At 41.5% G+C, this 13,494-nt stretch overlaps 1 protein-coding gene across 1 annotated transcript; it reads left to right on the forward strand.

Annotated features, from left to right (window-relative positions):
* Positions 1-8,729: 8,729 nt before the first annotated feature.
* On the forward strand, positions 8,730-13,279 carry LOC145137568 (uncharacterized). The gene is made up of 18 exons (XM_079071698.1): positions 8,730-9,044; positions 9,379-9,448; positions 9,555-10,034; positions 10,128-10,316; positions 10,416-10,529; positions 10,615-10,673; positions 10,752-10,818; positions 10,927-10,978; positions 11,086-11,178; positions 11,298-11,381; positions 11,506-11,855; positions 11,932-11,993; positions 12,062-12,131; positions 12,225-12,305; positions 12,398-12,499; positions 12,578-12,702; positions 12,809-12,875; positions 13,073-13,279. Exons 1-18 carry the CDS (start codon positions 8,989-8,991, stop codon positions 13,160-13,162), a joined length of 2,211 nt encoding a protein of 736 aa, XP_078927824.1. The 5' UTR covers positions 8,730-8,988; the 3' UTR covers positions 13,163-13,279.
* Positions 13,280-13,494: the final 215 nt, after the last annotated feature.

Raw genomic sequence — 13,494 nt, forward strand, 5'->3', positions numbered from 1 at the left:
GCCTCTCGGATCTGCTTCAGCAGCAGAGTCACCACGGTCATCCGCATGCAGATATCCCGGATCGGCGCCGCCTTGCGGCTAAGCGCGTCGGCCACAACGTTGGCCTTCCCCGGGTGGTAGAGGATCTCACAATCATAATCCTTTACCACATCAAGCCACCAACGCTGCCTCATATTTAGATTTGGCTGGTCCATGAGATACCTCAGGCTCTTATGGTCCGTGTAAATGGTACAACGGACCCCATAGAGGTAATGACGCCAAATCTTGAAGGCGAATACAACAGCCCCTAGCTCCAAATCATGCGTCGGGTAGTTCGCCTCGTGAGGCTTCAGCTGCCTCGAAGCGTAGGCGATGACATGCCCTCTCTGCATCAATACCGCGCCCAAACCTGAAATAGACGCGTCGCAGTACACAACAAAATCCTTTACGCCCTCTGGCAAGGCTAAGATCGGCGCCTCGCACAACCTCTGCCTCAGTGTCTCAAACGTTGCCTGCTGCTCAGGCCCCCAATGAAAGACTACGGCCTTCTTTGTCAGCCGCGTCAAGGGTACGACTATCTTGGAGAAATCCTGGATGAATCTCCGATAGTAGCCGGCTAATCCCAGGAAACTCCGAATCTCAGATGGAGACTTCGGAACCTCCCATCTCATCACGGCCTCCACCTTGGCCGGGTCGACCAGAATACCGTTCTGGTTGACAAGGTGCCCAAGAAACTGCACCTCGCGCAACCAGAACTCACACTTGGAGAACTTGGCGTACAAGCTCTCTCTCCTCATAGTATCCAGAACCTCTCGCAGATGCTCCTCATGCTGCTCCTGCATCTTGGAATAGATCAAGATGTTGTCAATGAAAACTATCACGGACCGATCCAGCATCGGTCTACACACGCGGTTCATGAGGTCCATGAACGCGGCAGGAGCATTGGTGAGCCCAAAAGGCATCACCACGAACTCATAGTGACCATAGCGTGTCCGGAACACAGTCTTCTGTACATCCTCCTCTCTGACCCTCATCTGATGATATCCTGATCGTAAATCAATCTTGGAGAACCAAGATGCTCCCTGTAGCTGGTCAAAGAGGTCATCAATCCTCGGGAGTGGGTAACGGTTCTTCACCGTCACCTTGTTCAGCTCCCTATAATCTATACATATCCGGTGCGACCCGTCCTTCTTCTTCACAAACAGAATCGGGGCTCCCCTGGGTGAACTGCTCGGTCTAATGAATCCCTTGTCTAACAGCTCCTGCAGCTGTGTAGACAACTCCTGCATCTCAGGAGGAGCCAACCGATACGGTGCCTTGGCTATCGGAGCCGCACCAGGGACCAGGTCGATCCTGAACTCCACCTGTCGCTCTGGAGGTATCCCAGGAAGCTCCTCTGGGAACACATCTGCGTAGTCTTGCACCACCGGAACGTCACTCACCGTCGCCTTACCCACCTCCAGGGTATCCATGACATAAGCGACATATACTGCGCAATCCTGCTGTAGGTAACGCCTAGCCCTCGCTGCCGAACATAAAGCTGGTCCTCGTTGCGGCCTCTCGCCCTGAATCACCAGCTCTCCCCCACTTGGGGTCCTGATCCGCACCAACTGCTGCACGCAGTCGATCACCGCCCCATTGGGGTTTAGCCAATCCATGCCGATAATAACCTTGTTCCCCCGCAAAGGTATGGGAACCAAGTCTACCAGGTAGCGCTCCTCGAATAATCTCAGCACACAATCTCAGAATACCGCTCATGCTCGCACCGATCGATCATCGACAATTTCTACCTCTAAAGGGCAATCCAACATGCCTGAAGACTCGGGAAACCTCTTGCTGAGCGCAAGAGAAACAAACGATCGGGTAGCACCCGAATCAAACAATACCTGAACTGGGATACCGTTCACATGGAACGATCCTAAACAGAGCACATATCAGTATCATTAACATCATATAAATAAATCAGAGGGAAAGAATCATACCCGTCACCACATCGGGTGCGGCGCGTGCCTCCTCGGTAGTCAACTGGAAAGCCCGACTCCTCACCACTGGAGCCTCTGCCTTGCCCTGCCGGCCATCAGTAATCCGCAGGGTCGCTGGAGCTGGTGCCTTCACTGGCGATGTTGCTGTCAACTGGGGGCAATTGGCCTTCTTGTGGCCCCTCTGGTTGCAGTGGAAACACAGCAACTCGGATGTCGGAATAGTGGGTGCAGGGGCGGTACAATCCCTGCTGAAGTGCCCCGTCTTGCCGCACTTGTAGCAGCCCGACGATCCCAACCTACACGCCCCCTCGTGCGGCCTGCCGCATTTCCTGCAGCGGCCCTGTCCTGACTGGCCTTTCGGCCTACCATCTGATCCCTTGGGCTTCTTCCCCGAAGCCCCAGTCGTCTGTCCCTCCTCTACCTTCCTCTTTCGGATATGCTCCAGATCAATCTCCCTCTCCCTTGCCCTGGCAATCATGGAATCCAGGGTAGGACAAGCTGAAAAACTAACATGCTCCCGAATGTCGGCTCGCAACATGTCATGGTAGCGGGTCCTCCTCATATCCTCATCTCCCGCATACTGGGGCACTAGCAACGCCCTCTCCCAGAACTTGGCGGTGATCTCCGTCACAGTCTCCGTAGTCTGTCTCATATCCAAGAACTCCCTTGCCAACTGTGGAGCTCCACTGCAGGTGCAAACTCCGCTCTGAACCGAGTCACAAAGTCCGCCCATGTCATAGCCTCAACCGCCGGGGCTTCCAGAGAGTCACCAACCGACTCCCACCAATCCCTGGCCCTATCTCTCAAGCATCCTGCTGCATATCTCACCTTCGACCCCTCAGGGCAGAAGCTGGTCAACTGTGCAGACTCAATGTCTGCAATCCACCGCCTGACCACAATGGGGTCCTTCGCCCCATGGAAATCCGGCGCACCACTGCCCCTGAAGTCCTTAAAGGACAGTGTGTGTGATCCCGACTGGCTGATCGCCATGTCGCTCCTGAACGCCCGGAGGCGATCCTCCATCAGCTCGACAATCCCTTCCTTGATCGACCCAAAGATGACCGGGGTCGCATCAAGGATGCCTCTAGTGATCTCGGACGTGATAAACTCGCGTAGCCTCTCATCCACTGGTTCGGAACCTGAGCCCGAACCCGATCCCTCCCCTGAACTGCCAACTGCTGGCCTCGGACGTAGTACCACCATTCTGCAATACATAATGACAACCGTCAGTGATACTGATACATCTAGAGGGAACACCCCCATCACAAGTTCCCTGGTCTTGTCTTAGCCTTCCTCGATTCGAGTACAGATCCTCTGCTTTCAGTAGTACGGGCCCATAATACCTTCCACATCTATCCACACTTTCCTCAAGGACCGCCTCGACTCCACCAAGTCCCTTCTACTACTACTGATCTCTGCTACTCTCATCCTAGGCTTGCCCTAGGGAAATCTCTGACTCTACCCAAACCAGTCCTCAGCTACTGAAGGCCTCCTTGTAATGCCAACTAGCCATTACCTGAATACCATCACATGTAACGAGGCTCAGATAATCTTTCGAGTAAAAGACTCGTCCCTACAACAGTTAGACTCAAACGAGAGCTGCGCAATAGGGCCAAATCCAGCACTCTGAGATTATTCAATCCTGATCACATGTGACGTGACGTATTCAACTAATGGCTAACTCCCATCACTCAGAGTCTTACAAAGCACAAAGCAAGCAGCATTCAGACAAAGGGAACGATCTCAAGCAATCCTATCCTCATAACAGGAAATTGCACCAACACACAATGCTAAGCTCATACTATCATGTATAACCTAAACAGGTTATCCTACTGCTGTCTACTCAATACTAGCATGCAATTATCATAAGCTGAAACACATAAAGCAGGCACATAAGGCATCATTCCTAGATCCTTAGTCCTATTCTAGCATGCTGTTCTACTGAAGCTGATAAACATAACATAAACTTGTACGGGTACTTTGGGGAATACTTACTTGAGCTCGGCCGGTCGCGCACATCACACACTTCTTTCTTTCTCAAAAATCCTTTAACTTATATTTTAGAAAACCATTTTCTTGTAAAAAGCTTTTAATCCCTCGATTTGAGTCCAGACACCCCCGAGGGTGTGTCCGAATTCCTCAAACCAGGGCTCTGATACCAACTTGTAACATCCCAAATTTCGAGTCCAAAAATTTCATTTCAATTAGCTGATTATAAAAGCATTCATAAGAAAACCACATAAATATATCATGTCTGAAAACTCAAGTCATAAAACAACATCATGTCAGAGTAAAATCCCAGAATATCTCCAGTGCGGAAATCAATGCTACCGCGCCGGCTCCTTCCCCTTCGCTGAAGAGGTACCTGCAACCAAAACTATAAACTGTAAGCACGAAGCTTAGTGAGTTCCCCCACCGTACCACATACCATACAATCATATAGCGTACATACTGCCGGGCAATTATGGGGTGCCCGACCTACCCGATACGCCCATTCTGGGGTGCCTACCTACCCGGTACGACCATTATGGGGTGCCGACCTACCCGTGTCAAGCCATTATGGGGTGCTGACCTACCCGTCGGTCCTAACAACCGACCCTCGGGGACTATTCCACCCCTTACTGCTACTATCACATATATCATAACATAAACATACTATCAGACATATCTGGGGTGTCCGAACTACCCTTCGGTCCTAACAACCGAACTTGGGGACTATTCCCCTCCTACTGCCACTGTCACATATAACATATCATGCCAGCATACAAACATATCATCACATACTGTCAGACATATCTGGGGTGTCTGGCCTACCCTTCGGTCCTAACAACCGAACTCTACTACTATCACATATAACATATCATGCCAGCATATAACATATCAGGTAGTAGCAAACCTAGATGATATCACAAATAACATACAACTCCTACTGGTGGGCCGGCATTGTGGCCGTAGACCCACTGCTACTGGAAGGTAACTCACTTCGAACGAGTAGCTGCTGATAATCTGTGCGGGAAACCTCTGTCTGCTGCTGCTCCGGAAATCCTCCGGCTATAATCCCCACAAAACACTCAGTCAGAATCTGATAACTACTCTTAGGGTAAAATGACCATTTTACCCCTGACCAAGTCCAAGTCAAAGTCAAAGTCAAAGTCAAAGTCAAAGTCAAAGTCAACTTCCAGTTGACCCGACTCGCCGAGTTGGGCCGCCAACTCGTTGAGTCCCTATCTCTTCCACTGTCCTCATCCACGACTCTACTCGTCGAGTTGGGCCGCCAACTCGTCGAGTCCCTCTTCGATATGAACATCGAATGAACCTTCATCCGACTCGCCGAGTTGTATGAACAACTCGTTGAGTTCATTTTCAACCATAAGGAGATTGTCTTGGACTCACCGAGTCTGTTCAGCACTCGTCGAGTCCCATGAACTCCAGGTCTAAAACTAAGTCCAATGCGTTGGGTCACTCTTTCTGTCCTGCTACAACCCTTCTAACACCCAACTGAGTTCTTTGGCCCTCAACAGATATGGGACTCAAAGCCTTGGACTCGTCGAGTCCCAAGAACAGACTCGCCGAGTCGATGACATCCACACCCTAAATCCTCGATTTCTGATGTACAACACTTGACCAAAAGGTAGATCTAAGCTCCTTCAATCGTTCTAGCACGTAAAGTTACAAACTTTACGTGCATGCATGGGACTTTGAGCTCAAAAGGACATAAAATAAGCTCTTATGATGCATGAGACCTTTCTTGGGTGCAAAAGCAACCCAAATCTGCCTTGTGACTCTTCCCAAGTGCAAGATCAGAAGTCTTGACCCCCAACCATGTTTGCAATCATGGTTGGTTACCAAAATGGCTTATAAAAGCCCTAAATCTCCCCAAAAAGGGATCTAACAAATGAAAGAGCAAGGTACAAACTTTATACCTTTCAAAGACTGCAAATGATGAACCAACTCGAATCCTTCAGTCTCCTCTTGATCCTTCTATGCTCTTCCTTCTTCCTTGTGAACAAAACCACCAAAAATCACTCAAAAGCTTTAAATCTTGCACCAAAACACTTAGGGTTTGCTATAGAGGGTTTCTGGGAGCATAAAGGGGCGATGGAGGCTGTATAAGGTTGTTTAAATAGGGTGCAAACCCTCAGATTAGGGTTTTGTCCATACAGAGCTTACTCATCGAGTCCGGGACCCGACTCGACGAGTCCATCACTTAAATCCCGCGTCTCATCCCGCTTCTACTCGGCGAGTTGGTCCTTCAACTCGCCGAGTCCAAGGTCAAAAATGCAAAAATACTTAAGTAAATACATACCAGGAACCAGGTGCTACATAAATCTTGAGATACTGTGACTGGAAGGGGATGCTTCCAGTATAGGTTGGACCACCCTTGGTACACATGAGATCATCTCGTCTTATTTGTTGGAGTTCTTTGGTCATGATTGGACTTATTCTTGCATCAAGATCCATAGAGTTAGTATTAATAGTGTTACTGTTAAAGAAGTTACAAGTCTTTCTGTTATTAGGGGTATTGAAGGTGTCATCAAGATCCTGGGTCACAGGAGTTTGGATGTTTGGGACCGCTCTCCCCGTTGGGGGGTAGCAACGGATGTTGGAGTTGTCGATTTCGGGTGTTTTCCTAGGGATCGTGCATTGTCGAAATTCAGGATCCTTAGTTGCAAGATTGAAGGTGTCACCTCCTGAGGTTTGCGGATCTCCCCCCTTATCCTTTCCACTTCCTTAAGTAGCGTTCTGGTGTCTTCCTGTTGCTGAGCCACTTGCTATGTCAAATGTATTCATCATGGAGAAGAGTTCGTTATTAGAGACTGAGGCAGGAGGATCTTGAGATCGCAGGGATCCTGGAGCAACTGGAAGAGTGTTCTTCTTTGGTGCATCAGAAGTTTTCCTCTGACCAGGGAGTCCGCTTGGAGGAGGTGAAAGATTTTTCAACGAAATAGAGGGAACAGAGGAAGAAGAAAAGGTTAGCCGTGTAGACATGATTTTCAAGGATGACCACAACCTCACGGTGGACGCCAAATAGTTTTGGTCAAAAATCAATCAATATATCTACCAAAGTGAATGAGAGGTTGTGGTGTTGTAGTTGAAATGATTATCGAAATTAGAACAAAATTACACAAGTGGTTTACAAGGAAATCCCTTGATCCTTGTTAGGATCTCCGACACAAAACCGTGGGAGGTGATAATGATCACCTACCTTGTTTAATTGTATTGATTTAAATGTGAATTACAGAATTGGAAGTATGTAAACGAGTACAAGTATTGCAGTAGGTCAAGTTGTGTGTAGTATGCGAAGTACATGTGTTTTTATAGTCTAGTCTAAGCAACCGTAAGTCCGATATTAATGAGATCCTCTCAGATAAATATGAACCATTGGTTTGACTTGGTATTTCCGGGTCTTTTGCCCGATTAAAATGTTTCTTTGTTGAGAATGAGTCTAATGTTGATTATTTGTGCACATGTGAGAAATAAACAAGACATATAGTTGTTAGATTATATTAAGAAATAATAATAACATCAGTCATGATCCTGACATGTATTTAGGGATCCTCAGATATCTTCAAGATCCGGGATCCTGAATGGGATTCAGGATCTTGGCCCTAACAGTTATGCTTTTCAGTTTTAAAATACTTGGAAAACTCGAACAAGGCCAAGAAACTGATTGTCACAAAATCTAATATTAATCAAAATTTGTTAGCTTATAAGATATCAGTTTTTACATAAAACATATTATTGCTTAGTTTCATCGTCAAATTACTTACGAAATTGGGATTAAGAACCTTATAACACAATCTTGAAGGTATCATCTTGAACATAAATAAGTTATCTTCTCCAATGGTATTAACCACTTAATGAATAAAAATAGATAATAATAAGCTTTAAAAAAAGATCTCATTAAAGATGCTTAAGAATAATAAAATTAAACAGTTTACTTTATAATGATGCCTTTTAGAAAAAAATAACAATAGTATTTTATAAATGACTATTCATTACCTAATTATAAAATGAACCACATCATAAACCTTAGAACACAATCTTGAAGCTCTTGAAATCATGAGTTCAAGGTCTTCCCAAGCTTTGAAATCGTTTTAAGAACTTCTCAAGAATATCATTTTCCAAATCCGAAGTTCAAAGGGTTTTTTGAGTTATGAAATTGTTTCAAATAGTCAAGGATTTTAGTTCGATTTCGAGATCTTTGTTTGTGTATCTAAATACTATTTATTGGTTTGTTTTAGAGAAGAGAGAAAAGATAATATAGAGTGAAACAAGAAATCTAAAAAATGTGTTCAGAACTCATGCTTGGCCGGAAAATCTGGTTTGACTGAAAAAAATGACCAAAAAAACCATACTTGACTGGAAAATAAACCGGAAATCGACAAAACCCCTATTACCGCTTAGCGATCATAAGAGTATGATGTGAAATTTTTTAAAAATTCATAAATAAATAAAACATAAAAAATAATATAATGACCAACTACAAACAAAATGAAAATTTATTATCCTTCTAAATCATTATCTTTGGATTCAAACCCCACACCCTTTATCTCATTAATTTTCAGATTAATGTTGAAAAATGTATGAGATATTTACTTATATCATATGTTATGAATAAAAATGTCTAGGATTTTATTTATGATTTTTACATAGAGTTAGATATTTTAAACAATAATCTTTTATACCAATTTATAAAAAAATAAATGATGATGTGATCTAAGAATTAATATTGAAAAAGTGTTTACAACGTGAGGGCTTCTCCCCGTGACCTCCGGCAACACCCCACCACCCCCTCTTTCTGTCTCCCATTAATCTCTCTCTCTCTCTCTCTCTCTCTCTCTCTCTGTATTGGAGTTGGTAGAAAAACTAGAAATCGTAACTGGAGAGCAGAGTCACTCACTCGCACATACTTACACACAGCTTTCTCTCTTTTTCATCGTTTCATTTTTAGCAGAAAATCAAGGGGTTGAGACGCTTGTAGTGCGGACTAGATACTAGATCGATAGCATTACAGAATCCGAAAATGAAGGCCAAATCACCAATTTTGAATTCTCCTATTGTCGCTCTCGAACATAAGAGGTACAATTACGCCTATCTTATCACTTTGACATCCGTTTCATTAAGGCCTTGCACCGTATTTTACTCGCTTACTCTGTCTATGTCACTGGATCTATATCAAGCACCATTGTGACTTGCAATCAGGATATTTGTTTGTTTTTTTTCTGGTTCCTTTGTGGTATTGATCGTGTAAAACATTAATCATGTCAGTTTTCTTAATGCCACATTGGTAACTCCGAGAATTTGAATTTTAATGCTGAGACTGTGATTTATCGGAAGATATTTGTAAACGAGTTAACTGGATCGTTGTTGATTTCACTTATTAACTTTGTGATAAATGTTGATGATACGACAGAGATGCTTATGGTTTTGCTGTGAGACCTCAACATGTACAGAGATACCGTGAATATTCAAGCATTTACAAGGTACTCCTCTCTCCATCTCCTCTCTTATCTACCTTTCACTTTCTAATGGGAACTTCATTTGGTTTATTCTGTAAAAAACACATCTGTACATTTTTCATGGATTTAGGAGGAAGAAGAGGAACGATCCGACAGGTGGAAGGACTTCCTTGAACGACAATCAGAGTCTGCTCAGGCTTCTGGACAGGAAACAGTTGATAGCTCTGATAAGGCCACAGAAGGGAATGATGATGCTCAAAAGGAAGAGGCGCCTGCAACTCATCAAGCACAGATATGGGCTCACATTAGACCATCCCTTAGAGCCATTGAAGATATAATGAATGCCCGTGTTAGGCAGAAGATAGCTGTTGCTAAAACCAAGAAACTTGATGAAACCAAAAGCCCTGCTTTGTTTGAAGCTTCCATACCTGTGAAACCAAGCATTGAAGATGACTCTGAAGAAGAGTTTTACGATATGGACAGGTCAGAATCAGACCCAACTCCACAACTCCCTTCAAGTGTAAATGCCTCTATGGAATCATCAATTCCATGGAAAGAAGAGTTGGAATGCCTTGTCCAGGGAGGAGTCCCAATGGCTCTTAGAGGAGAGGTAAGTAAGGCTACATTTGCAATTGCATTGCTTCTATTCCTGTATTCATCACTTTTAAAACTGGATTTGCTCACTATCCACCATTTATTGCAGCTTTGGCAAGCTTTTGTGGGTGTAAAGGCACGTCGCATTGAAAAATACTATCAAAACCTGTTGGATCCTGATACAAAGAATGATAACATTATAGAAAATCAGATTTCACACACAGACAATGGAAGTAAGACATCAAGTGTCGAATCTGTAATATGCATACCTGAGAAATGGAAAGGGCAGATTGAGAAGGTGATTGTGTAAATCAACTTGAGTTCTTAGATTATAAATAACATTATCATTACTAACACTCCTAATTCCTAAATCATATGTACTTTTGTTCATATGCAGGATTTACCTCGGACATTTCCAGGTCATCCTGCTTTGGATGATGATGGGAGGAATGCTTTGAGACGTTTACTCACTGCTTATGCTAGACATAACCCCTCTGTTGGCTATTGTCAGGTACATATAAAATAAATATTATTATTATTTACAACAATAAATATTATTGTTAATTGTTAATGGTTAATTGTTGGATCTCATGTAGGCTATGAATTTTTTTGCTGGATTGTTACTACTGTTGATGCCTGAAGAAAATGCCTTTTGGTGGGTTTGAATTTTGATAAATCTTGATCAGATTTTTCATCTTTTAAGGTTTCCTGAATAATATGTTGTTGATATCAGGGCATTGATGGGAATTCTTGATGATTACTTTGAAGGGTATTATTCAGAAGAAATGATAGAGTCACAGGTATAGTTATTTTAATATTTTAATATTTTAATCACACTACCTAAATCAATCAAGTTATGTTCATTTTAATAGCATTTTATATAGTGTAATCAATGTTGCTATTGTCAGGTTGATCAGCTTGTCTTTGAGGAGTTGGTGCGTGAGAGGTTTCCCAAACTGGGTTTGTTTTTTTATTTATCATTGACATAAACATAAACATAAACATAATCCTAATATTTATTTTTTATTTTTTTGTGATTGATTCTGACACCTAATTATCTGATGCAGTGAATCATCTAGATTACCTTGGAGTTCAGGTAGCCTGGGTCTCTGGACCATGGTTCCTTTCAATATTTATGAACATGCTTCCTTGGGAAAGTGGTTAGTTTCTATGTTTAATCACCTAAATTTCATTTATATTTCTGATTAAATGCAATAAATAACAGCATCTTTTCTTTTCTTTTCATTGATTTATTCTCATTATTGGTTGTTTTTTTTAGTTCTTAGAGTGTGGGATGTGCTTCTATTTCAAGGAAATCGTGTCATGTTGTTTCAAACAGCTTTAGCTTTGATGGAGTTGTATGGTATCTGCCTTTCTTTCTTTCTCTTTTGCATGACTCTTGTCTCTTATTCTCAAGGATATCAACTTTTAAATTTTAGGTTTTTTTTTTTGTTGCATATAATTTATGTTGATTCAGCATTGTGTAGGACCCGCATTAGTGACAACAAAAGACGCAGGAGATGCCATCACATTGCTTCAGTCATTAGCTGGATCAACTTTTGACAGTAGTCAACTTGTGTTGACTGCTTGCATGGGTTATCAAAATGTAGATGAATCAAGATTACAAGCTTTAAGAAATAAACACAGGCCATCTGTAGAAGCTGCACTTGAGGAAAGATCAAAAGGACTTGTTATGTTGAAAGAAAATAAACCAGGGGTAAAATTATCAAACGGTGTATTATCAAGGATGAGTTCCGAATCTTCTAATGGAGATGAACTTTATCTGGCTGTTTCAGAGGATGTGGAGATTAATTCCCTTCCAGATCTTCAAGAACAGGTTCTTTCATTTTCCATTAGGCAAGAAATAGCAATGTACTTCTGTTTTATTTTAATTTTTAATTTTTTTTTTAAAGATTTTGTGGCTGAAGAATGAGTTATGCACGATCCTAGAGGAAAAACGATCAGCAACACTCAGGTTAATAGATTAATTAATTAATTAATTTTTTAAAATAAAAACATAATGTTTTATTTTTAAATTTCTAGAGCTGATGAGTTGGAAACTGCTTTAATGGAAATGGTGAAGGAAGATAACAGAAGAGAATTAAGTGCAAAGGTTGCTTCTGTTGCTCTATTTTATTTTCATTGATTTTTTTATATACTATAATTAGAAATATTACTAAAAAAAATATTTTACAATGATATTTAGGTTGAACAGTTAACGCGAGAAGTAGCAGAGTTACACCAAGCTCTTGCTTGCAAACAAGAACAGGAGAATGCAATGCTTCAGGTTTTAATTTAATCTTTAAATAAAAAGTGACAACTGTGGGGCCCTTATATAATATATTAATTTTGTTTTTTTTATTATTATTTTTTTTGAAGGTTTTGATGAGAGTAGAGCAAGAACAAAGGGTGACTGAGGATGCTCGTGTATATGCTGAGCAAGATGCAGCAGCCCAAAGATATGCAGCTCAAGTCCTTCAGGTTTCTTCCACAAAATGAAAAATGTTAAATGACGAAAAAGGACGTAATTTTTTTAAGTTTATATATAATATTATTCAGGAAAAATATGAAGCAGCAACTACTTTACTTGGTGAAATGGAGGAGAGACTTGTTATGGCAGAGTCAATGTTGGAGGCTACCTTGCAATATCAATCTGGTCAACATAAAGCTCAGCCTTCCCCAAGGTATACTCCTACTCCTTTCATTTCATATAAGGGTAAAAAAGTAAATAACCATAGCATTGTACTTTCATTTTTATTATTATCTGAATAACATCTCTTTGTTCTCTAGATCAACAAATCAAGAACCTTCAAGAAAGATGAGTCTTTTTGGACTTGGGTGGCGGGATAAAAACAAGGTTTGTTACTGTTATTACTTACTATTATTATTATTATTATTATTATTATTATTATTATTATTATTATTATGATATTTCATTCCATTTTTACCCTTGCAGCAAGTAGAATGCAACTTTTTTGAACTTTTATTTATAGAAAGAGATAAAAAAAATAAAAAAGTAGATTTCACAATGTTAACTTGTCTTGAAAATTACAGGAAAAGTTGGGTGAAGAAGCAAACCATGTAAAGTCTAGTGATGAATTAAAGAGCAATGGTCTTCAAATGGAGGAGGTGTCCTTGGGTTGATGTGATGTAGCACTATTATGCTATATTGACTTGTACCTCATGCAGTAAAAGTTGTACTATTGCTATGGGTTTGACCATTGGAACACTTGAATATAATATATATTATTTGTTTCACAAGTATACGCTAGTAGCATTTTGTTCGTATTATTTTTCACACATATATATTGTTTTTTTTTTTTTAATTGTTCATTAAGATTAAAAGAAATGAAAAGTTGGGAATCAGGGTATTGTAACCATATAACATTTATTATACAGTTTATCCGACTTTCGGTTTTCACTTAAGATTCTATTTAAACTGTGTTTGACATGCTATAACTACTTGATAAACTAGA

Source organism: Lactuca virosa, chromosome 9 (genome assembly GCF_052849685.1).
Source record: "Lactuca virosa cultivar CGN04683 chromosome 9, Lactuca_virosa_CGN04683_v6, whole genome shotgun sequence".
Taxonomy (NCBI): Eukaryota; Viridiplantae; Streptophyta; class Magnoliopsida; order Asterales; family Asteraceae; genus Lactuca; species Lactuca virosa.